The sequence below is a fragment of the Malania oleifera genome, chromosome 8 (genome assembly GCF_029873635.1).
Source record: "Malania oleifera isolate guangnan ecotype guangnan chromosome 8, ASM2987363v1, whole genome shotgun sequence".
NCBI lineage: Eukaryota > Viridiplantae > Streptophyta > Magnoliopsida > Santalales > Ximeniaceae > Malania > Malania oleifera.
Window position 1 is genome coordinate 100,278,375 of NC_080424.1, and position 23,692 is coordinate 100,302,066.

At 36.3% G+C, this 23,692-nt stretch overlaps 1 protein-coding gene across 2 annotated transcripts in view; it reads left to right on the top strand.

Annotated features, from left to right (window-relative positions):
• LOC131162360 (protein DECREASED SIZE EXCLUSION LIMIT 1) overlaps positions 1-20,673 on the top strand; it is a 44,576-nt gene extending 23,903 nt beyond the window's left edge. Inside the window, exons 8-15 of one of the 2 annotated variants that reach the window (XM_058118739.1) lie at positions 6,025-6,083; positions 6,185-6,278; positions 12,710-12,776; positions 13,638-13,720; positions 13,808-13,899; positions 14,962-15,068; positions 16,529-16,592; positions 20,339-20,673. In XM_058118739.1, the coding sequence (XP_057974722.1) occupies positions 6,025-6,083; positions 6,185-6,278; positions 12,710-12,776; positions 13,638-13,720; positions 13,808-13,899; positions 14,962-15,068; positions 16,529-16,592; positions 20,339-20,437 (665 nt within the window). In that variant the 3' untranslated portion in view covers positions 20,438-20,673. The remainder of the gene's footprint in view (positions 1-6,024; positions 6,084-6,184; positions 6,279-12,709; positions 12,777-13,637; positions 13,721-13,807; positions 13,900-14,961; positions 15,069-16,528; positions 16,593-20,338) is intronic. The other variant, XM_058118740.1, reaches the window with a different exon arrangement.
• Positions 20,674-23,692: the final 3,019 nt, after the last annotated feature.

The following is a 23,692-nucleotide window of genomic DNA, read 5'->3' on the forward strand; positions in this document are numbered from 1 at the left end:
AACTTCATAGACAAAGAGTTCAAGACTTGTCTACTGCACAAGCTGCTGCAGAATGCTTGACTAACTATGCTGGGGAGAATACTGCTTCGTCCAAAGGGTTTGGCGGAGAGGGAAATAATGGAAAGTCTTTCAAGAAAAGCAAACCTAAGAGTAGGGGAGCCGACTATAAAGCATCTACCTCAAAGGAAGCTTCGTCGTCTCGAGGGTTCAACACACCCAAGGGAAAGGGTAAACTTGAGTATTACTTGTGTCGAGGTCCTCATGGAGTTTTTGAGTGCCCTCACACAGCAACACTTAATGCTTTACAGGCTTCCATTGCAGAGTAGGCAGTGGAAGATGATGGGGAAGAGGATGATACCCTGAGGATGGGTGCAATGCGACAAGTGAGCGCATTGGAAAAGTAGGCTAAAGCCCCAAATGTTACACGAGCCAGAGGGCTAATGTTTGTGGACTTGAGAATCAATGGTATGAGTACCCGCGCTATGGTGGATACCGGGGCTACCCATAATTGTGTTTCGCAACTCGAAGCTTGGAGACTCAACTTATCCTTAGAGAAGGATACAGGACGCATGAAAGCAATTAATTCTGTAGCCCAGCCTACTCTGGGAGTAGCCAAGCAAGTTACTGTGAAGCTTGGGTAGTGGGAAGGTCATTTGAATTTCACAGCGGTGCCATTGGATAACTTTCCAGTCATTTTAGGAATGGAGTTCCTAAGGGGGACGAAGGCAGTGTTGATGCCTTCGGCTAGTTTCCTATGTCTGATGGGAGATCACCCGTGCATGGTGCAAGCTGCTGCAACGAAAGGAGACGATGGGAAGTTCCTTTCAGCCATGCAACTCAAGAAGGGTTTGAGAAAGGGAGAGCAGCCATATCTAGCCACGATGGTGGTAGATGAAAGTAGGCCAAGAGTTGGTGCCTATGACCATCCAAGTGGTGTTGGATGAGTACAAGGAGGTGATGCCAGATAAGTTGCCTCACAAATTACCTCCATTACGGGGTGTGGAGCATGAGATCGAGTTGTTTGCAGGAGTGAAACCACCTACAAAAGGGCCATATCGGATGGCGCCTCTAGAGTTAGCAGAATTGAGGAAGCAACTTGATGAGTTATTGGAAGCGGGATATGTTCGCCCTTCCAAAGCACCATTCGGAGCACCGGTGCTGTTTCAAAAGAAACATGATGGAAGCCTGCGGATGTGTGTAGACTACCGCGCGCTCAACAAGGTGATAGTGTGCAACAAGTATCCTATTCCGTTGATTGCTGATTTATTGGATCAGTTGAGTCATGCCAAGTACTTCACTAAACATGACTTGAGGTCAGGCTACGATCAGGTGAGGATTGCTGATGGGGATGAGCCGAAGACTACTTGTGTTTGTACCTTGATGAACCAGGTTTTACGTGAGTACCTTGACAAGTTTGTCGTGGTGTACCTCGATGATATTGTTGTCTACAGTCCACTCTGGAGGAACATAAAGAGCATCTACGGAAGGTGTTCGACAGGTTGAAGGGAAACAGTTTGTATGTGAAGAAAGAGAAGTGCTCTTTCACTCAACGGAGCATCAAATTCCTTGGTTATGTGATTGAACAAGGTCATATAAGGATAGATATGGAGAAGGTAAGGGCAATTCAAGAATGGAAGATTCCAACGACAGTGAAGGAGTTGTGTTCCTTTCTTGGCCTTGCCAACTACTACAGGAAGTTCGTAGAGGGGTATTCATGGAGAACGACTCCTATGACAGAACTACTGAAGAAGGGTCATGGGTGGAACTGGACAGAGGAGTGCCAGGGAGCCTATGATGACTTGAAGGATGCCATGATGAGAGATCCGGTACTTGCTCTTCCGGATGTTATGAAACCCTTTGAGGTACAGATAGATGCATCAGGCTTCGCCCTTGGAGGAGTCTTGTTACTGGAGGGGTGTCCTGTTGCGTACGAAAGCCGTAAGCTTAGTGAAGCAGAGCGGAAGTACACAGCTCAAGAGAAGGAGATGCTAGCGGTGATACATTGTCTCCGTGTGTGGAGGCATTACTTACTTGGGTCAAGGTTTGTGGTGAAAACAAATAACTCAGGTGTTAGCCATTCCTTCACACAGCCAAAGTTGACACCTAAGCAGGGCCGATGGTAGGAATTCTTGGCAAAATTTGATTTTTCCTTTTAGCACAAGGCGGGGCGATTGAACCAAGTCACAGATGCACTGAGTAGGAAGGCCAAGCTGGCGGCCTTATAAATGGTAGCACATTTGACTTTGAGTATTGTTACCACAATGATGCGGGAGCGCATCAAGGAGAACTTAGCCAAAGATCTAGTTGCGCAGAATTTAATGAAGCTTACTGAAGAAGGGAAGGCACGACAGTTCTGGATGGAAGATGGATTGCTGATGACCCATGGTAACTGGCTCTTTGTGCCGCGAGCTGGTGATTTGAGGAAGACATTGTTGAAGGAATGTCATGATACCATGTGGGCCGGACATCCAGGATGGCAGCGCACTTTGGCCTTACTAAAGCAGGGGTACTATTGGCCGCACATGCGTGATGATGTGGTTGATTATACCCGAACTTGTCTCACTTGCCAACAAGACAAGGTGGAGCGGAGGAAAATTGCAGGGCTATTGGAGCCCCTACTAGTACCGTCCAAACTGTGGGAAAGTGTCTCATTGGACTTCATTACCAACCTGCCTAGAGTGGGAGATGTAGGGTCTATACTTGTTATTATAGATAGGTTTTCGAAGTATGGTACATTCATAGCCGCACCAAAGTACTATTTGGCAGAGGAGACAACACAGTTGTTTTTCAAGAATATTGTGAAATATTGGGGTGTTCCTTAAGACATTGTTAGTGACCGAGACTCGAGATTCACTAGCAACTTCTGGACAGAAATTTTCAGAATCCTCGGTTCACAACTTGAAATCTCTTCAAGTTATCACTCACAGACAGATGGATAGATGGAGAGATTCAATGAGCTACTGGAAGAGTACTTGCACCATGTCATCAACGCCAACCAGAAGAATTAGGTGCAACTACTTGATATGGTGCAGTTCTGTTTCAATGCCCAAAAGAGCTCAACAACCAACAAGAGCCCTTTTGAGCTTATTACTAGCTAGCAGCTGCTGTTACCTCACACAGTGAATGAACCGTATAGAGGAAAGAGTCCCAGGGAGTACATCTTCACCAGAGAATGGAAACAAAATGCTGAGATTGCACGAGCCTACCTGGAGAAAGCTACTAAGCGGATGAAGAAGTGGGTAGATTAGGGGAGAAGAGCGCAACACTTCAACGTAGGTAACTTGGTGTTTGTTAAGCTCAATCCAGAATAGGTCAGGTCACTATGAGGACAAGACAGGAGATTACTTCGCAAATATGAAGGACCAGTCCCCATCTTGGCCAAAGTTGGGAAGGTCTCCTACAAAATCGACCCTCCAACTTGGATGAAAGTGCATCCTGTGTTTCACGCCAGCTGCCTCAAACCGTACAATGCTGACACCGATGATCCGAGCAGAAGTCAGTCAACCAGAGCAGAAGTGAGTACAGTTCAACCTGACAGACGCGAAGTTGAAGATTTGCAGACAGAGAGTTCATATCCTCAAGGAAGAAGCGGCAGGAGTTCTTAGTGAAGTGGAAAGGCCTTGGTGATGAAGAAATTAGCTAGGTTTTTGCGGAAGATATGCAACCGTTCGTGGACAAAGTGGAAGTGTACCTAGCATCTAAGTCTACGAGGACATCAACCGCATAAGTGGGGGAGAATGTCACGAGCTAAGCTTGTTCAGTGCATTATGCTTGCCTGTGACCGCTTGCCTCATGTGTTTGGAATGGGTTTCCGTTATGTAAATACTAGTGTAGGGTTATTTTCTAGTATTTATTTCATTGTATGCCAAATAAAATAGTATGACTCCTCGGTCACTTTGATGCTTCCTAGTGTCAGAGTGAGAATAGCCTAGAAAGCTCTTTAGGGGAGGGTGAGTGTTCATCAGTCATGGTAAAACTCACTAGCTTTTGTCAACATGTTTAGCCTACTTGCCTCCATCGCTAAGCACACAATGTTAACGGAGGTGGTGTTAATGAATTACGTTTGCTTCAATGTTTACTGCTTGCTTGCCACAGTTTTCATGAATTGATTACTCTTTCCGCTGTTATTTGAATGAATGCTAATGCAAGTGTTTTGTGGATGAATGTTGATAAACGATAGGCTGACTAGTTAAGCAAGAGTGCTTTAGCTAGCGCCGCATGACCCTTCACAAGGGTGTGAAAATAGTAGGACCGTGACACTAGGCTAGGCTAGGCTAGGATGAGCACACTTGGCCTATGTTTGGTCCAACAAAGGTGTGGGATAGGATTGGGCAAAGAGTACCTTAGCCCATGTACATGGTATTAGTCCCTCTTAATGGGCTAGTTTTGACTATTTAATAAAGGGACTATACCACCTTTTCTTTTGTTATATTATTAAGGGTATTTTTCTCTTTTAAATGGTTAGTATGCCCTTATAGATGGCAATCCAAAAATGCAATAGGATAATTATCGTAGCCAATCCTGTCTCGCCCAAACACGGGATGGGGTAATGATCATAGCCAATCCAGTCCAGTTTAGTCTTGTAAACCTTAGCCATTGAAACAAATGCACCTTTAGCTACCCTTCCTGCCCTAATCTCTCAACCTAGCAGGAATAAGGGAGAATGCTCATATTTATTTATTTTTGGTTTAATTTTTCAATAGAATGAAGAATCAAGAAACTAGCTCAATCTTGAGGAGATAAACCTCATGCAAAACTGATAAGGAATTAAGAATGGTGTGGTCAATGGCATGAGATGTATAACTTCATTGGCATTTTGCCCTTTTGAGTGCTTCGACTTATCATAGTTCACAAGGCTAGCTTCAGCTAACAGAGGGAACTGAATCTCAATAAGAAACAACATTCTTTTCCTTCTGCAAAATACTTTTTGGCTGCAAATACTGAGAACACTAGATAGGAATTTGACGACTTATTTATTTATTTTTAATTTTTTTTCTTTGGTTGAAAAACTGAGTGGGAGAGAGGCCATCATTCCAAAGCCAACTGAATGGCTGGGACTTTAATTCTTTTTTTTTTAACAGTTGGGTAACTCTTTTTTTTGGGGGTGGGGGTGGGAGTGGGGTGTGTATGTAGCGGCAAGCATATTAAAGAGATACAGGTTGGTAGTTGATGAGAGAACTTGCACAACAAAGAAGAGAGAGAGAGAGAGAGAGAGAGAGAGAGAGAGAGAGAGAACGTGTTGGATATGACAACAGAAATGGTGATTAAATATTGCAAATGATACATATTGCAAATGATAAGTAAGCCAGGTAAATGTTATGGTGAGACTTGTAGTTCTGATGCCATTTTGAAAATAAAATTAAAAAATATATATAATAGGAAGAAGAAGGTAGGGCACGAGATTTTCATTGTTTGACCATATGATCTACATGTACGAGAAAAGGGCTGTTGACTATAAGCTATAACTCAACTCAAAGAATATAGAGGTACAATCATGTATATTTAGGATTGTAAAGATAAGGCCATCTGGATACCATCCCTATCCTAACCTGGCAACTTAGAGATAAAATATTTTCAAATATTCTGAATAACCAATCATCCTATTCAAATATTTTGAGTAACCAATTATCCTATCTTTTATCTTATCTCTTTATTCTGACACACTCAAGGGTTGAATTATATGCCAAAATAAGAATGTTATATTGGTGTTGAGGTCTTTATTAAATGATGCATGCTGTTAAAAATTAGATGGAAGCTCTTTCTGGGCATTGACATTTTGCTTTTGGGATAGAAGCACATTTTAGGATTTTTGATGCTGATGCTTCTATCAAAAGCAATTGCTATGCTTCCTTTGGGATATTGTGTTAATTTTTTTTTGAGATCATGTATGTATCAAAACTTTGCGTTGAGGCATTTATATTTTTGAAACTTGAAAAACACCTTGAAATTTATGCTGTGACATTGGGTTGCCAGTTATATTGAAATGCATTCTCTTAATCTTTAAGTACATTTTTTTTTTGTTAGATAGAGTGCATGCTGAAGGACCAAAATACATAGCCTTAGCAGGGGAGCAGTCATCTGAGGTCAATTCAAAATTTTCAGCAAATGTTTTTTTTCTTCCCCCTTCCTTTTTTCTTCCTCCTACTGTTATTAACTTGCAATATGATGTGATTGATATGCAAAGGTTGAGATTTGGGATCTCAATAATGCAGAAAGGTTTGTGCGGCTGCCTCAACATAGCACTGGTGGGTCCTTGAAACATTCTACAAAGGCTAGAGGTTTGTAATCGTTGTTAATGTCTTTTTTAGGAGCATGTAGTGTTGATATGCATTAAACTAGCCTTTTGCAAGTTATAGTTAAATACACTTAGCAATGTTGCATATAGCATATAGGTAACTAATAGTTTGTAGTTGCATAAAAGCACGTAGTGTAATGTTCATTGCACATAGCTTGTCTGAGATTGGTTTTAAAACCTGGACCAGTGTCTAACCTGGCAAAAGCACTGGGTCAGTTGGTGTGGTTGAATTATTGATTACATGGGCTATTTAACCATTTCAAGACAAGATTGAATTTGATGAGATGTCCCAAGCAATGTAAGTGCAGCTATTTAACCAATTGATTTACTGTAATATATTTAGCCCAATCTTTTCTTTTCTTTAATTTTCCTTTATTATGTTCTCTCTTTTTGGTTTTGTTTTCTCACCAACCAAACAAATCCCCTCTCTAAACTTCCTTTCTTTCCTTTATTTTCCTTTCTTTTCTTCCAAAGACTCAAAAATTCAAGTATTCTTGTTTCTTCAACCCTAAAATCATGAAGAAGCAATAAAAATTTATGGGTTGAGGAATCTTGTTTCTTCATTATTCTTAGATTTGAATCTTGAATTTAGATTGAAGATTTCTTGCAACCCCTCGTTGCTTACATATTCTTTGATTGATTTTCATTAGTAGTATCAAATTTCCTGTGGCAAAGGGTACTTACTATAGTACTTTTCAAGCGGTTGTCATTTCCTTTTTAGTTTCAATCACCGATGAGATCTTCTCTTCTCTTGTTAATTTTTTTTATTACTTTTATTAATAATTTTATTCAGTTTGAGTTAGTGATTTCTTTTTGACTGTCCAATAAACTCTCTTCTACCTCGCAATTCTTTCCTGTGGCTTTGAAACCTCTCTTTTCTCTACATCAATCTTGTGTCGCCACTTTGCAATACCTTTTTCAGCCAAATCAACCAGGCCTTGTAGATTAGTGATGTCTTTCTCTGATTCTTGAAGCCTTTCTTTGGTGACTCTTAGCTCTTCCATTAGCATCTAAATCTTGTGATCCATCACATCTAGATCACTTCTTTCCTAAAATCTCATTACCTGTTCTTCCTCCAATTCTTGCTTGGCCTCATCTTTCTTCGATGATTCTCATGCCTGTAGATTATCACTGAATTTTGAGGACCCATATTTTTGAAGCTCAATCTTCAACCTAGAAATCTCTTCCACTTAATCTTCTCTCTCTCACAACCCTTAGCTCTTCATCATAATTTGCTATTCTAACAAGAAGATTTTCATATTGAGGAATCGTGTTTCTTCAATATTCTTGGAATTGAATCTTAAATTTAGATTGAAGAACTCTTGCAATCCCTCGTTGCTTAAATGTTCTTCTATTAATTCTCGTTAGCAGCATCAAATTTCCTTCATCAAAGGGTACTTACTGGTGTATTTTTCAAGCGGTTGTCATTACCTTTTTAGTTTCAGTCACCGGTGAGATCTTCTCCTCTCTTGTTATTTCTTTTCTTATTAGTATTATTAATTTTTTCAATAATTGGTTAGTAGTGGAGATTTTGTGTTTATGATTTGTAGGTTAGTATATGCATTTTTGTTTTTTTCCACTTGCAAGTTTTAGCATATACAAAAATTTTCAAAAGTACTATTGGATGGTTTTTTTTAATTGTAGGCTAGCTTGGATTCACACCCAAAATTGTATGCTTTAAATTTATTATTTTTAATGCATTGTATTGTGTGTGTGGTTTCTACTAGTTGTAAGATGTGATTTAGGAAATTGTCTATTTAAAAAAAAAAAAAAAAAAAAAGCAAATGTGTACTTCGTCTGCATAGCACAAATTCTTTGTATACACAATCGGTCCCAAGCCTGGATAAAGGAGCAAGGATGTGTTAGGCAGCTGACAGCCAACGTAAAACTTTGTCAGCTTTTATTATCATGAATTCTTACCAAATTCACCTAGGTGAAGGGAATAGATTGGGTCAGTATAAAAGGGAAGGGGTTAATAAATTAGCACAAGAAACTAAGATTAGATTAGCAACTTAGAATATAGGGATTCTTGTAGGTAAAAGTATGGAAATAGTGGAAGTAATGTTTAGAAGGAAATTTAACTTAATCTACCTTCAAGAGAGGAAATGGGTAGGAGAGAGCTAGAGAAATTGAAAAATTAGGATTTAAACTTTGGTACACTGGTAAAAAGAAACAAAAAAATGGAGTGAAAATTATTGTAGACAAACACCTAAAAGATAATATAATAGATGTTAAAGGAATAGGAGATAGGATAATTAAAATCTGGACAGTTTTAGGCTTGGGGATGGTGAACGTCATTAGTATATATGCTCCCCAAATAGGTTTAGCAAATAATCTTAGAAGACAATTTTGGGAAGATATGGATAGTATTATAAAAGGGATACCAACGTCTGAAAAGACATTTATATGAGTTGATTTGAATGGTCATATTGGAAGGATAATATAGGATATGAGAGGATACATGAAGGCCATGGGTATGGAGATAAAAATGAGACTGGTGATACAATCTTAGATTTGGCTATGTCTTACGGTTTGGTTATATTGAATACTTGCTTTATAAAAAGAGAATATCTTTAAGAGTGAGTATAATAAAAGTCAAATAGATTTCTTCTTAACTAGGAACAATGATCGTCTATCTTGTGACGATTAAGATAATGACTGTAAAGTTATCCCTGGTGAAAATTTGGTTACACAATTTAGAGTCTTAGTATTAGATATACATGTTAAAAAATGGAAGAGGAGTAACATAAATCAATACAAGAGGACTAGATGGTGGAACTTGAAGGGAGATAATATTGTAAAATTTAAAGATAAAATGATTAAAGAGTGTTATTTGGAATAAAATGACTAATTCTATTGTAAGGATAGAGAGAGGTTTTAGGTGAGTCCAAAGGAAGATACTCAGGTAGTAAAGAAAGTTGGTGATGGGATCAAGGAGTCCAAAAAGTTGGTAAGACAAAAAGAACTTGTATAAAATATGACAAAGTTGTAGAAATATAGAAAATATTGAAAGATATGAAGAAGCGAGAAAAAATGCAAAAAAGACAATTAGTGAAGCTAAACATAGAGCTTATGATACTTTATATGCTAAACTAGATACAAAAGAAGAAGAAAAAGACATTAGTAAACTTGCTAGAGCTAAAGAAAGAAAATGCAAAAAATTAGATGATGTAAAATGTATAAAGGATGAGAATAATGTCTTAATTAGAGAAGAAGACATGAAAGAAAGGTGGAAAAGATGCTTTGATAAGTTGTTTAATGAAAACTAAAATGAAATATTGAACTTGGAAATGGCAAATGAGTCGAAGACTAAAAATTGGAGATTTATTTGCAAAATTAGAGATCTTGAAGTTAAGATGACATTAAAAAAGATGAAAAGTGGGAAATCTATAGGATAGGATAAAATACCAATTGAAGTTTGGAAATGTTTAGAGGATAAAGGAAATATTTGGTTAATAAATCTATTCATCATTATTATAAAAACCAAGAAAATGTTAGAAGAATGGAGGAAAGGTACATTAGTACCTTTGTATAAAAAAAAAAAAAACGATATTCAAAACTGTAATAACTATCATGGAATTAAAATTATGAGTCATGATGATGAAATTATGGGAAAGGGTAATCGAACATAGAATAAGACTAGAAACGAACATTTTAGAAAATCAATTTGGTCTTATGCTTCGGAGATCAACAACCGAAACTATTTATCTTTTAAGAAGTTTAATGGAAAAGTTTAGAAAAGTAGAGGGATTTGCATATCGTTTTTATTGACCTAGAGAAAACATATGATAGAGTAGCTAAGGAAGTCCTTTGGTGGGTCTTAGAAAAGAAGGGGGTTTGCAATAAATATACTAAGGTCATTAAGGATATGTATTACAAAGTAGTGACTAGCGTTAGGATTGTAGGATGGGAATGTAGAGATTTTTTGATCACCATAGGTGTACATCAAGGTTCTACTTTTAGTCCTTATCTTTTTGCTTTAGTAATTGATGAACTTACAAAGAATATCCAGAATTAGATCCCTTGGTGCATGTTGTTTGCATATGATATTGTGTTGATTGATGATAGTAGGAGCAGGGTGGAATCTAAGTTAGAACTTTTGAGAGCCACAGTAGAGTTTAAAGGGTTTAGGATAAGTAGAAATAATATGGAATATATGAAATTTAATTTTAGTAATGTAAGGTGTAGCAATCGAGAGAAGATTAAACTTGATAATTAAGAGATTATTAGCACTAATAGATTTAGATATCTTGGATTCTATTACGCAAGTTGAAGGGGAAATTGAAGGAAATATAGTATATAGAATTAAAACAGGTTGGATAAAATAAAGGAGTGCGTAATGTGTGTTGTGTGATTGTAGAATGCCCTTACAATTAAAAGGAAAGATTTATAGGACAGTTATAAGGTCAGCTACGCTTTATGGTTCAGAATGTTGGGCAACTAAGAAACATGTACAAAGAGTTAAAGTTGCAGAAATGTGAATGTTAAAGTGGATGAGTGGTTTAACATTAAAAGATAAAATATGAAATGAGCATATATGCAATAATTCAGGTATAATACTAGTTGAAAATAAGATAAGGGAGGGGTGACTTAGATGGTTTGGGCATTTGAAACGCAGACCTAGTAGAGCACCTGTGAGGAGTGAGTTAATCATTCTTTTTGGCATGAAAAGGGGTTGGGGTAGACCTAAAATAACTTGGAATGAGGTAGTGAGGAAAGATTTAATAGTCCTTAATCTAATAGAGGAAAACTCTCTCGATCGGGTGAATTGGCGGAAAAGGATTAATGTAGCTAACCTCACCTATTGGGACTTAGGGCTTGTTGTTATTGTTGTTGTGTGTGTGTATATTTATGTATCAACAATTATATTTAACTTTACACCAATATGAGATAATATTACAAAAACAATGGTCATAATAATTTATCCAATAAGAATAAGAAATAATTACACATTTTGGATAAAATTTGTATTTTCTTTAAAAGATAGTCTTGAACTTTTATTATTATATTATTAGGAGTGAAGCAAATATTGAAGATGAGAGAGAGCAGTGTTTGATTCAATTTGAATAATTTAGTTGGTGTGTGTGAGTTTGTTTGCATATTAACTATTTTTATATTTATTAGTTACCTAGTAACAAATTAAATAAATCCAATTGGTATGGCGGTAATAGACAAGTTCAATCTGCCTTGGGTGCTGGTTTTGAATCATTGTTGCTCCACCACACGCAATTTTTTCTAGAGGTAAAGGGTGGGATAATCAGACATCGACTCTGGTCCAAACCAGTTTGCACCAGTTCGCGCTGGTCGGCTGGTTGTGTTCAAGGTCTGCTCATTTCCAGTTCTCACAACTCAACTGGATGGGACAAATGACCAATTCAGTTGAATCTGGCCAGACCAGCCGGTTAAGGGTTCCAAAAGAGTGAGATAAACTTGTAATGTGAAGAGTAGGTCTTTAAAATGTTATGAGGACTAGAAATTGATACCTAACTTATAGAACTTAAGTTCCTTGAAATTTTATCGTACATTGATTATTGAAAGTGCATATGGTAATGAAAATCATGGACATAGAAAGGATGATGATTGCATAGGTGGGACCCAATTTTTTGAGTTCACTCTATTAGGCGTAAACTTAAGAAAATAAAAAGAAAAATTAGCTGTTACTAAATACCATCAACTGCTTAAGTTTAAAAATAGGGAATGGTCCTAGTTACTCTTCAGGTCAGAGTGGAAGAAGGGAAGAGATTCTCGAATGAGGGAAGGGATCCCATGACTTCGAAAGAATTGAACGAGGTGCTGTATGAGGTGAAAATCTAATGTGCAGTTCTGTAGAGTGGCAGTAAAGGTGATTTATCTGTCTTTTATGATTAACCTCTGGAAATCACTGCTTATATACCTGGTATGGGCCATAATTCACAAGAGCATTCTGTAGTCTTAATAAGAGTGGGGAGTGTTGAGGATTTACCTGGTGTGAGAGGGTAGACTAGTTCTACAGTTTGGACTAGGCTGGCCTAGGATTCCGAAAAGGTTTGAAGATCAAGTGTAGCATAAAAGAACTAAAGGCAGTTACCTCAATCCCACTAGGCAAAACCTGGGAGGGCAGATCTGGTTTGTCTGCATATGGTCTCAAATTTCAGATTTACTATTTTCTCACAAACCTATACACGGGGACTCCTCTTAGCATGAGATTTAATGGCTTAATATGTGTGCGTGTGTAATCTCCATAGAAAAGCATAACTTGATCCTTTGTATTTATGATCATAATTGGTTTATTTCTTATGCATGATTGTCTTTAAACTATCTTCTAGAGGCATGCATTCGCACTTGTTGAAATCATTATGTAGCCTTTATGGAATCCTTAAAAAAATATTCATTTGGAACCTTTGCTTTCACCCATAAGTGCTTGTTTATTGGCAGGAATGTGCATGGCTGTTCAAGCATTTATACCAACAGAGTCACAGGGATTTCTAAATGTCTTGTCTGGGTTTGTTCTGATCTACTGTACTCTGCACTCGACTATTTGAATGAGTTTTCAGTCATTTCTTTCTCCTGTTAATGTAGTGGTTGTGCTTTTTGATAAATATTTATGCTCAGAATTCACTTTATCACCCCCTGTCTGCTGGGGTGTATGGCAATCATGTGTCCCATAGTTGGTATCCACTGGGTGGAATTGTTGTCCTAACTCCTAATCTTGTATGCTTGGCTGAATTTTAATATCAATCTTAAAAGCATTTTTCATGGTGTCCATGGTTTAATTTGTCCAGAATAAGAAATCTGGGCATTCCCATGCCAAGGCTTTCAATCTAATATTTTTTTTTTTCGAAACAAAAATTTGCTCCACTGGGACTTTTAGAACCTTTTTTCTTCTCTTTCTCTTTCTCTCTCTTTCTCTCTCTCTCTCTCTCTCTCTCTCTCTCTCTCTCTCTCTCACACACACACACACACACACACACACACACATGCACACTTGCACTTGAACTTGTCTCATTGATTTCTGTGTGACTGTCAGTATTACCAGTTTTAATTAATTGCTGCATGACTACTTTTCTTCAAAACGCAAACGTGTATTTTATTTATCATTGCCCAGACTCAGGAAATATGCTCAGAATTCAGTTTTGAAATCCATTGCTATGATTGGATTAGGCTTCATATAGGGGTACAACACCAAGGTACAATTTTGTACCTACTTTATGCCAGAAGTGCATATTGCAATCCAAACAATATTAGATCATTTCCTCGTCAGAACAGAAACACTGAACAGAATCTTCATCTTTCAGCCCTTGTATTTAAAAGTACATTTACATTTATACATAGTAATTTCACATATCTTTTCTACACATGGCAGTTATGAGGATGGAACCATGCTCTGGTGGGATGTAAGGAATCCAGGAGTTCCGGTGTCATCTGTGAAGTTTCATTCAGAGCCAGGCAAGTCAATGATTGTTTGGAAGACTGTTGGTTCCAAACCAATTCTTCTTTTGGTTTCTCAAATCTTTCATTCTGTTCTTTCTGCAGTTTTAAGCCTGTGCATTGATGGGTCATGCAGAGGGGGTATCTCTGGAGCTGCAGATGACAAAATTGTCTTATTCAGTCTGGATTATCAGATGGTAACTTATATTTATTCTCGAAGTCACCATTTATATGTCAATATGCTATTCCATGACCTGAAATATCACATCAGGCTTGATCAGTGGCATATTGAAGTTGGACTTGACAGATGAAAAGTTGCTGCTTCCACGTGAAATTATATTTTGTCCCTTTCTATGGCTTATGTGGCACTTGTATGATCCTGGGCATTTATGAGGAAAGAGTTATTGAAACTAGTGTTATGAATTATGATCCTGTGGAGATACTTGTCTCATCTACTTCCGTCATTGGCCAGAAATTTTCTCTGGCATCCTTGTCCAACAAAATATGTTGCTGGTTTTGAGGAATTTGCCTCTCTCTCTCTCTCTCTCTCTGCCTTCTTTCTTTCCTTGGGACATCCTTTGAATTATTGAAGGTTTGATCAAATGGTCTTTTATGGCAAAAGAAACTTGGATTAAATGTCTCGGGATGAATTCACTCATGCAAACATGCTCATATTAAGGATTTATAACTTCCTAAATTCAATTTTTATAGTTGTAGGCTTGACAAAACAATGAAGAATTTGGTATTGTTGTAATTTATTAACCTGTAGATTTTATGCTGGCTGCACTGACGGTGCAACTTCACCTTAAAAGCAAGTATTATTTTGTTTTTCAAATGAACAACTAAAAATGGCAGTAATGGCAAGGAGAACAACAGCGAGTAAACAGAGTTGTGAGAAATCCAACATGCTACAAAAATTAGTGAATTACAAGGTTTCGGCTATCAAGGTGTTTGGTTTCTGGGAATCAGATGCTTGGGAATCCTATGGCTGGTAATAGGACGCCCGTCCCATGAGGATCGAGATTACCAACAAATACTATTTGTATATTTGTCCAAATAATAGGTTCTCCTTAAATATTCCTTACCAAAGGGCTAGTAAGTTTGTTTGCCATGATTCTTGATCTATGGCAGCAAAAGTTTGTACCACCAATTGAATATGTTTGCTTATACTTGGAAATCACGTTCTATTTTGTTAGACAGCAGTCTGGCAGCAGATTACTTGTTGATGCTCTTTAGTTTCTGCTGTTCCTTGCTAATAGGGATCTTGTGTGGTCAAGAAGGAAATTAGTCTGGAGCGCCCTGGCATAGCAGGCACGTCAGTACGGCCTGATGGGAAAATTGCAGCAACTGCTGGCTGGGACCACAGGTTCGTAACAAGAATTGTTACCAATTTCATGTTTTTCCTTTTTTTTTTGTTTTCCCCTTTTCAAGTATTTCCATTTTCACTTGTTTTGCTTCCAAAATTTTGGAAACAGGGAAAATGTTGGTAACGTAGTCTGTTTTGAATTTTTATTAGAAACAGATACAGGGAATGTGCTTAGTAATGCTCAAAATAAAGCATTATTGAAAATTTATTACCTCATCGCGCATCAGGTTGCCCTTCATATTCTGGCAAAGAAAATGTTGTCTGCCGTGTACATAATTACATGATGACAATTCAAAGATAATGGATTAGATAAAATTGTTTTGGCCTATATTACATTACTACTACTGAGGGCAGGCATTGGATCGACGATAAGGTTGCCTCTTCGTGAACTATTGGTCGCGGGTTCATGTCCAAGGAAACTAGCACTCACCATAAAAGTAAGGGTAAGACTGTGAACACTGTGACTACTTTGCGAGGAGCCTTGTGGCCCAAAGACACCCTTTATTACATCACTTCTGCTGTAGAAGGCAATACAATATGTGACTCAAGTTTGTATTTATTTTTGTAACAACGTGTTTTTTCCCCTTAAATACTTCTAATCAAATAATGGATAAAATACCTATTCTGTGTTATATAGGATTGAACATAACATTGTCACTTTAATAGCCTTATAGGATTCAAACTTACATCCTTTATGTTATTGCACAATCTTCAGCATAGTTGAGCTAGTAGGCTAAAGTTGAAAAGGATCATCATGCTAGATCCCCAACAAAACACAAAAAGAAGGGAAAACAAGAAATAAAGATGAAGCACAGAAATTGTTATACTGCTCTTTCAAATGAGCAATTTAATCCATCCTAAAAAAATGATTGAGATAAAAAAGCACATGGTGTGCATAGCCGTTAGCTATGGGGGAATGCAAGTCGGGAGAGAGAATTATCAAAGTGAATCAAAATACGGAGGTGCATCGGAATGGGTGGGATACCAAAGAGTGGCAAAACGGACAGCTAGAGAAGAGCAAAGGGCTGGATGAGCGCTGAGTGCTGGAGAAGGGCAAAGCTCTAAGTGATAATAAGAAGCCAAGAAAAAACTTTGGTTTTGAGATCCCTAGGTTTTGAAGCTGGTTCAACAATATGTTTAGTATTGTCGAGGTGCATGTCCATGCCTCTTTGTGCTTCCATTTGTTTTGGGAACAAATGGAGACATCTATAAGGTGTTTTCAAAATTTTTCCACAAAATTGAACCTTGTGGTGACAGGTTGGCTTATTTGAGGTGAGTTTTTAAGTCAAAACTACAGAAAGCATGAAATTGCTGTTTTCCAGCCATGGCTTTTTCAGCAGTCTAATAAATTTTGGATGAGTCAGTTTCTGACATGCAAACTATGCCTTTGTTGATCACAATATTTTCTGTTGTCTTTACACTATTAGTTCTGCTTTTAAGTTGTCCTTTTCTCTTTGTAGAGTAAGGATCTATAACTACCGCAAGGGAAATGCTTTGGCAATATTGAAGTATCACCATGCCACGGTATACCATTACTTGTTTTCTGTTTGCTCAACCAAGGAAAATTTTAATGGTCACATTTTGGGTCTACTTATATTCCTTGTTCTCTATTTCCGCACTGAAAAGAATAAAATGTTCAGCTATCACTGATTAGGAGTGTCTTTTCATAGTAATTATATGTTTTTGTTTCTTTTATCTCTTTATTTGGGACTGCGATCTAATGCCTTGGAACAAGAACAACAACAAACCAAGCCTTAAGTCCCAGTAGGCAGGGGCCTACCATATGAATCCTTTTTTGCCAATTTGTGTGATTGTGGGCAATTTTCTCCGATAATTTAAAGGCTATTAAATTCTTACTTTCTGTCTCATTCTTAGTTATTTTAAGTTTATCCCTATCTAAGCTGCAAACGAGTTAGAACAAGTTGAGCTAAGCTTTACCATGCTCAAGCTTTTTATTATTATTTTAATAGAGCTTGAGCTCAAATTGAGACTTGAATATACTCCCTCAATTTTGTTCATTATGTACCTGAACGCGCTTACAAGCCCTTATTGAGCTGAACTACCTAGATATTCATGAATAGTTTGGTTCTTTTGGACCCTTTTGTTGTGAAGCGAGAGAGACTTAGGGTTTTGTTAGACAAAATGTTAGGGGCTCTTACTAATACTGCCTTGGGATTTCTTTGCCTCACCCAATCTAGCCTATTGGCCTTGGGTATCATTAAATTCAAGTTATGGAGTTTGGGCTATACAAACCTACACCCAGACAACCCATACTTTTAAGTCCACTATAGTTTATTGAGTCTGATTCAACCTTATAAATGAGGCTATAAACAAGCCTAATTCAAGCCTATAAAATGAGTCCAACCAAGCTTGTAAGAAGTTACTCATGAGTTGAGCCCATTCATATTCAAGTTCAACTTCTTTATTAAATGAGCCCCGAAATTTGGTTTGGGAATCACTCATTTATATAACAAACGAATCTGAAAAAGATCTTACTGAGCTGAGCTCCTGAACCGCTTGTGAGCAGCTAACCTCATTTCTAGTCTCATTGCTATCTCTTCAATTGCCATTTATAGTAATTAGCTTACTCATCTTCACTGGTACACTATTTGGAAAATGTTGCAAATGCAAACCATCTAAGCCGCCCTTCCCTTATCTCATCTTCAACAAGTGATATGCCTAACTTACTGCGAAAGCGTTCATTCCATATCTTATCTTTTAATATTACACCACAGATCAACCTATGTATTCTCATTTCGGTAACTTAAACTTTTTGGATATGTTGTTTCTTAGTTGCCCAACATTCAAATCAATATTGCATAGTAAGTCTTTTAGCCATCCTATAAAACTTTCCTTTTAATTTTAATTGAATCCTATTATCACACAACATGCCCAAAGCATTTCTTCATTTTACCCACCCTACATTATCTCTATGTATAACATATTCTTCTATTTCTCCTGCAACTTGCATTAGAGATCAAACTATCTAAATCTAATAGTGCTATTAATTTCTTGATGATCAAGTTTAATCTTTTCTTCAGTATTTCTCTTACCAAGACTGAAATTGCATTTTATATATTTTGTCCTATTTCTACTTATCCTAAAACCTTTAGATTTTAAAGTTTCTCTCTATAATTCTAACTTAAATTCTACTCTACTCCTTGTTTCATCAATCAAGATGGTATTATCTACAAACAAACAACATAGAAACTGATTTTGGATACTCTCACACTCCTAGTAAATCCATCCATCACTAATGCAAAAAGGTAAGGGCTCCAAGCATAACCTTGATGTTTGGGAATTCCTTAGATTCTCCACTTGTAGTCCTAATGCTAATCATTACTCTATCATACATATCTTTAATGACATTAATATACCTACTTTACTTCCTTTTATTTTTTTTATTTTTAATTTTTTTCCCTAAAACCCACATTTTCTTGAGAAAACCAATAAAACTCATATGCAAGCCTCTCTTCTTTTCCTTAAACTTTTCCATTAAACTTCTTAAAAGATATATAACTTTTGTTGTCGATCTCCCAGACTTAAAATCAAATTGATTTTCTAAGAAACTTGTTTCTAAATTACCATTTCTTATAGTTTCATTGTATAACTTATAAATTTCATTCAATAGTAGTTATTACAAGTTTGAATATATATATTTTGTATATAGGTGTTAAACTATTTTTCCTCCATTGACCAAGCATTTTCTTAGTGTCAACAATTGTATTAATAATTAGTTAGCCATGTAATTCCATCATCATTTAGACATTTCCAAACTATAATTGGGATGTCATATGGCTTTCCATTCTTCATCTTTTAAAAAATGCAAGTTAAACTTCATTAACTCTAATTTTGCAAATAAATTTCAATTTTTCTGAACATTTTCCTTATTTTTCAATTCTAAGTTTAAGCCTTTTACTTGGCTTTCATTAAATAGTTTATTAAAGTAAGTTCTCCATTGTTCTTTTATATCTCCTTAGTTATCATTGTCATTTTTTTATGCATTTTACACTCCCTAATTCTTGCTCTTTCTTTCTCTAGCTCTAGCAAGTTTCAACATGCCTTTGCCCGTTTCTTTGTATCTAATCCAGCTCTTTGTTATTAACAGCTTCCTTTTTTTTGTATCTTTTCTTACCTCTTTATACTTTTCAAAGTTCTACGTGATTCTGTATTTTTGCCATGTTTTATATTAAATTCTTTGTCTCTATAGATTTTTGAACTTCTTGGTCTCACCGCCAACATTCTTTACTAGTCGATAATCTTCCTCCAGATTCACTTAAAATCTCATTTGCTTTCATTTTACACTATCCCCTATTGTCCAATCACCCTCTTTGATCGTTTTATCTTTAAATTTTGTTATATTTTCTCCTTTTAGGTTCCACCACTTAGTTTTCTTGAATTAATTTATGTTACCCTTTTTATTTCATTTTTTTAATTAATATATCTAACATTAAAACTCTATGTTATGTAGTTAAACTTTCACCTAGGATAACTTTACAAATCCTTACATGATAAATGATCTGCCCTCCTAGTTAAGAAAAAAATTATTTGACTTTTATTTTGTCTACTCTTGAAGGTTATTAAGTGTTCTTTTCTCCCCTTAGAACATGTATTCATTGTAGTAAGATCATATGACATGGCAAAGTCTATGATCATATTAGAATCATTTTATCTCATTACCCATCTCCTTCAGGTTTCTCTCATAACTTTTATTGTCCTTTCCAATTTGTTCAATTTGATGCCTTGGAATTATGGCTTAATAAACCCAACAACTTTCTATTGCACTATTTGTTGCTTTTAGTGGAAATTTGATTGGAATTAAGTTTTTTACTGTACTTGGTAGTTGGTAAACAAGCACTACTTTAGTTGGTAACCTTTTCCTTTTTTCACTTTTAATTTATTATTATATCCATTTTTGGATTTTATAGTATGTGAGTGAGGAATGGCAGGAATCATGCAAGTGTAGAATAGCATGCAAGCTATACAATGGTCAATAATTGTATCAGAGCACATGCCTTGACCAAACGCATACAGTTATGCTTATGCTGCATTGAGAGCATCAATTTCGGACCTTGGATTTAGATTTGGCTCACCCAATAGATGCCTAACCTAAGCTGTTTTTCCTTGGTTGCATTGATCTTTAATCTTTGAATCAAAATGTGATCATAGTCTTTGATTTTCCCAGCTGCATCTGACCTTACAAGTATTGGATTGTGCTATTATTATTATTATTATTTCTCACAAATATGTATGTGCTTTACATTTTGCAGTGTAATGCCATCACATTCTCAGCTGATTGTAAGCTAATTGCATCTTCGTCTGAGGATGCAACAGTTGCTCTGTGGGAAATTTATCCCCCTCAAACTTGAATGGTAATTTCATCGGTACCTATTTGTTCTGAGCAAGGCTTTTGTAGATTTCTCAGTCAACGGCATGGCCAGAACTTGAAGCTGTGTTGTATGTACAAAGACCCCTTCTTATACATTGCTATACTGCTGCCTTCAATTGCTGCAAACGAAATAGGTCTTCATGTTTGAGAGTGCTGTTAGATTCAATTCAAGTATAGCTGGTAATCAATCTGATCATGACTCCACATTGCTCAAAACATACTTGAGACCTGCCCAAAATCGAACCTATATAGGTTCTAGGCCCCGTCTTAATGGGTCAAATAACCAGTTTTTTTTTTTCATTTCAGAATGGGCTGATTGCCTATTCAAGATTAGCTTAATGGGTTGACCCATGTAGGTAGAAGGGTCCACCCTGACCCATTGACTTAAGATTTATGGTTTGGTAAATGGGTATAGATGGATTTTAGCATGCTGGCTGCGTCCAAACACAGTGACGCTACTGGATGTTTGTGGAGACTTCTTTTTTTCATTTAGAAACCCTAAAGAGGTTTTTGCAAATGGAAACCCAGAGACTTAGGGGGAGATGCAGTTGCTTGAATTAGTGGTATAGCCGTGTGTCACTGTGGGACAATGAAGCCTTTTGGGTTTTGGTTTTGGCTTGCCTTGGATTGGCAATGCGTGCACAATTGAGCAGCAGTGTCTCTAGCTCCATCTCTTCCTTACGTGATTCCTTTTATATTAATATATTAGGTAGTCATAGTAGAACTGCGAGTTGAGGCTTTTGAATCTTCAACTAAAGCTACAACTAGCTTTCAAATGAAACGTGTTCAAGAAAGAGCCAATCACTTAAAAAATTATATAGATTTGATTAAAAAAAAAGAAAAAGGAAAGTTGAATCACTCTTGTAGTTGCAAAGTTTCTGTTTATTTCGCTGGAATTTTGTTGAATGATACAAATGCTTCTTCATTTTGGTAAAAAAGAAATCTAGCAAGAGAAAGAGTGTTAAAAAAAATTAAATCTATGTTTGGAGACATTTTAAATTTGAATTTGTATTGAATTTAAATAAGATATAATATAAAATTGTATTGAAGTTTATTCAGATTTACCTACATTCAAATTTAGGATTTGAAATTTATGCTCCCAATAGCATATAAATGTGAAGGGAAGTTTGTAAATTTTTAAAATTTTAAGGACGGGGTATCTTTTTGTTAAATATCGAAAGAGATGTGAAAAATTTTAAAATATGAGGTTTCATGCTTTTTTTAATGGGATGTTAATATTGTTGTCAATAAAAGAAACTCATTTTTAATAATTGTTTTTATAATATACAAGGGTAAATTGATGAAAACCATTTTTTTTTTTTTGGAAAGAATTATTTTTTTTTCAGGGTTTTTTGGGGGCTTGTGTTTTTTCCAGTCTGTGTGATTGCACTGCAATTCGTTGCTTAGCCTAATTGGAAAAGAATGCCAGCTTATCACAAACCCTATCCAAGATTTCCCCACCTCAATAATTTTATATGTACCAAAGTTTGGAAGAAACTTCCTCTCCCATTGACCTTTTCTTGAACTTGGATCCACCACCTCCTCTCTGTCTTTTTGTCTCCGCATAATTATTATTATTATAATTTTTTAAAATTCCAGTTGAAGTTTGAGATATATATATCATGGTTGGGATATGGGTCCTATCCAACATGCGCCTAATTTTTAAAATCAATGAACTCCAAAAAGAAGTCGCATCCAATTTTGAAAATTTCAATTCTTTTAAGAATTTGACAAGAATAACTATGCATTTGAGAAGCCTTGTTTGGTGGCAGCCTAATAGGGATGAAGGGCTACCCTTAAGCTATGCGGCGTACCCACCTTGCTTTCCTTGTTTGGTTTCTGAGAAACAGCCGAGCCATTGGGAAAATATGCATTTTTCGCTCTTTCTAATTATTGTCATCTGTTATCTTCTGTGTTGGCCAGAATTCCCTCCCATGTGCTCTGCAATCTGTCGTTCTCTCTCTCTCTCTCACACACACACACACACACACACGCACGTCATGGAATGAATTTAATTCCTTCTCCAACTGATCGAGGAAAAGAAAATTGAATGTGGGATCGGGAAAAGTCTTGACTCGAGAAATTCACTTTCAAATGGGATCCCTCAACTGTCCAATGATGTGGTCATGTTTGGCAGGAGGGAAAGTTTTGTGATTCTTGCATGCTATGGTATGACGATTGACGAGGTGTGATTTGGCCTTCTTAGTTCTACTCCTGAGAACTGACAGGGCAGTGGGGCACCCAGTTGGAAATTGGGATTGGGGGCTGGCATGCAGTTGGCAGTTAAGTTGGTGAATCGATTGGATTTTGAATCAATTTGGTCCGTCGGATCTTATGATCTGATGTTCTGATGAACCCACGCGTAAAGTTTGTGGGACCCACAACAATAAAAAAGGGTGGGTACAAAAAATTGAAAAATCAAACGAATCCCAAAATTCAATCAAATTGAACAAGTAAAAAAAATTCATTCAACATTTTTTCACTTCGATTTCAGTTCGAAATTTTGAATATTTTCAATTATTGGTTTAGTTTGAATTCGATTCATTCAATAACGATAATTAAAAACTCATACTATATATAATTTAAACAATTTAAACTAAAACATAAACAACTCATCTCAATTTATTCGGTCGTACAATTATAAGAGATTTTAAATTATATTATTAGGTCTTTGAATTTAAAACTTTTTGTAATTGAACAAAATTTTACATAATTTAAATCTAAGACTCCAATTTCACATCTTAACTAAGAAGCAATTTGAAATTCGGTGGGTCTAATTGTTTGTCTCACATAATTCTATTTGTCTTACTTATTGACCTTTTGTTCCAATTGATGTGAACAGGTAAAAAGTGCTCTGCACCTCATTGATAAAAAGTATGTATTTGTACAAGACTGTAGTTTTAAGATTTTGTAAAAGTGAAGTTGACTAAATTGTATTAATTGGATTACCACCCCATTATGTTTTTCTATGGTTACTATTGAGTAGGGGTGACCATGGTTCGATCCATTTAAAACGATTAATCGAGATTCAGTTAACCAAATTTTAGACAATATCGAATGATTAACCGAACCTTTGTATATAATTTAAAAATTTAAAGTCCTTACAAATAATATTTTTTTCTTTCATAATATTTAGCATGTAAATTTAAAACATTAATTATTAAAACTTAAGTATCAATCTCAGAGCAAAACAACTTTGTTTAATTTAAACTACTACAATGTTATATAATATTAT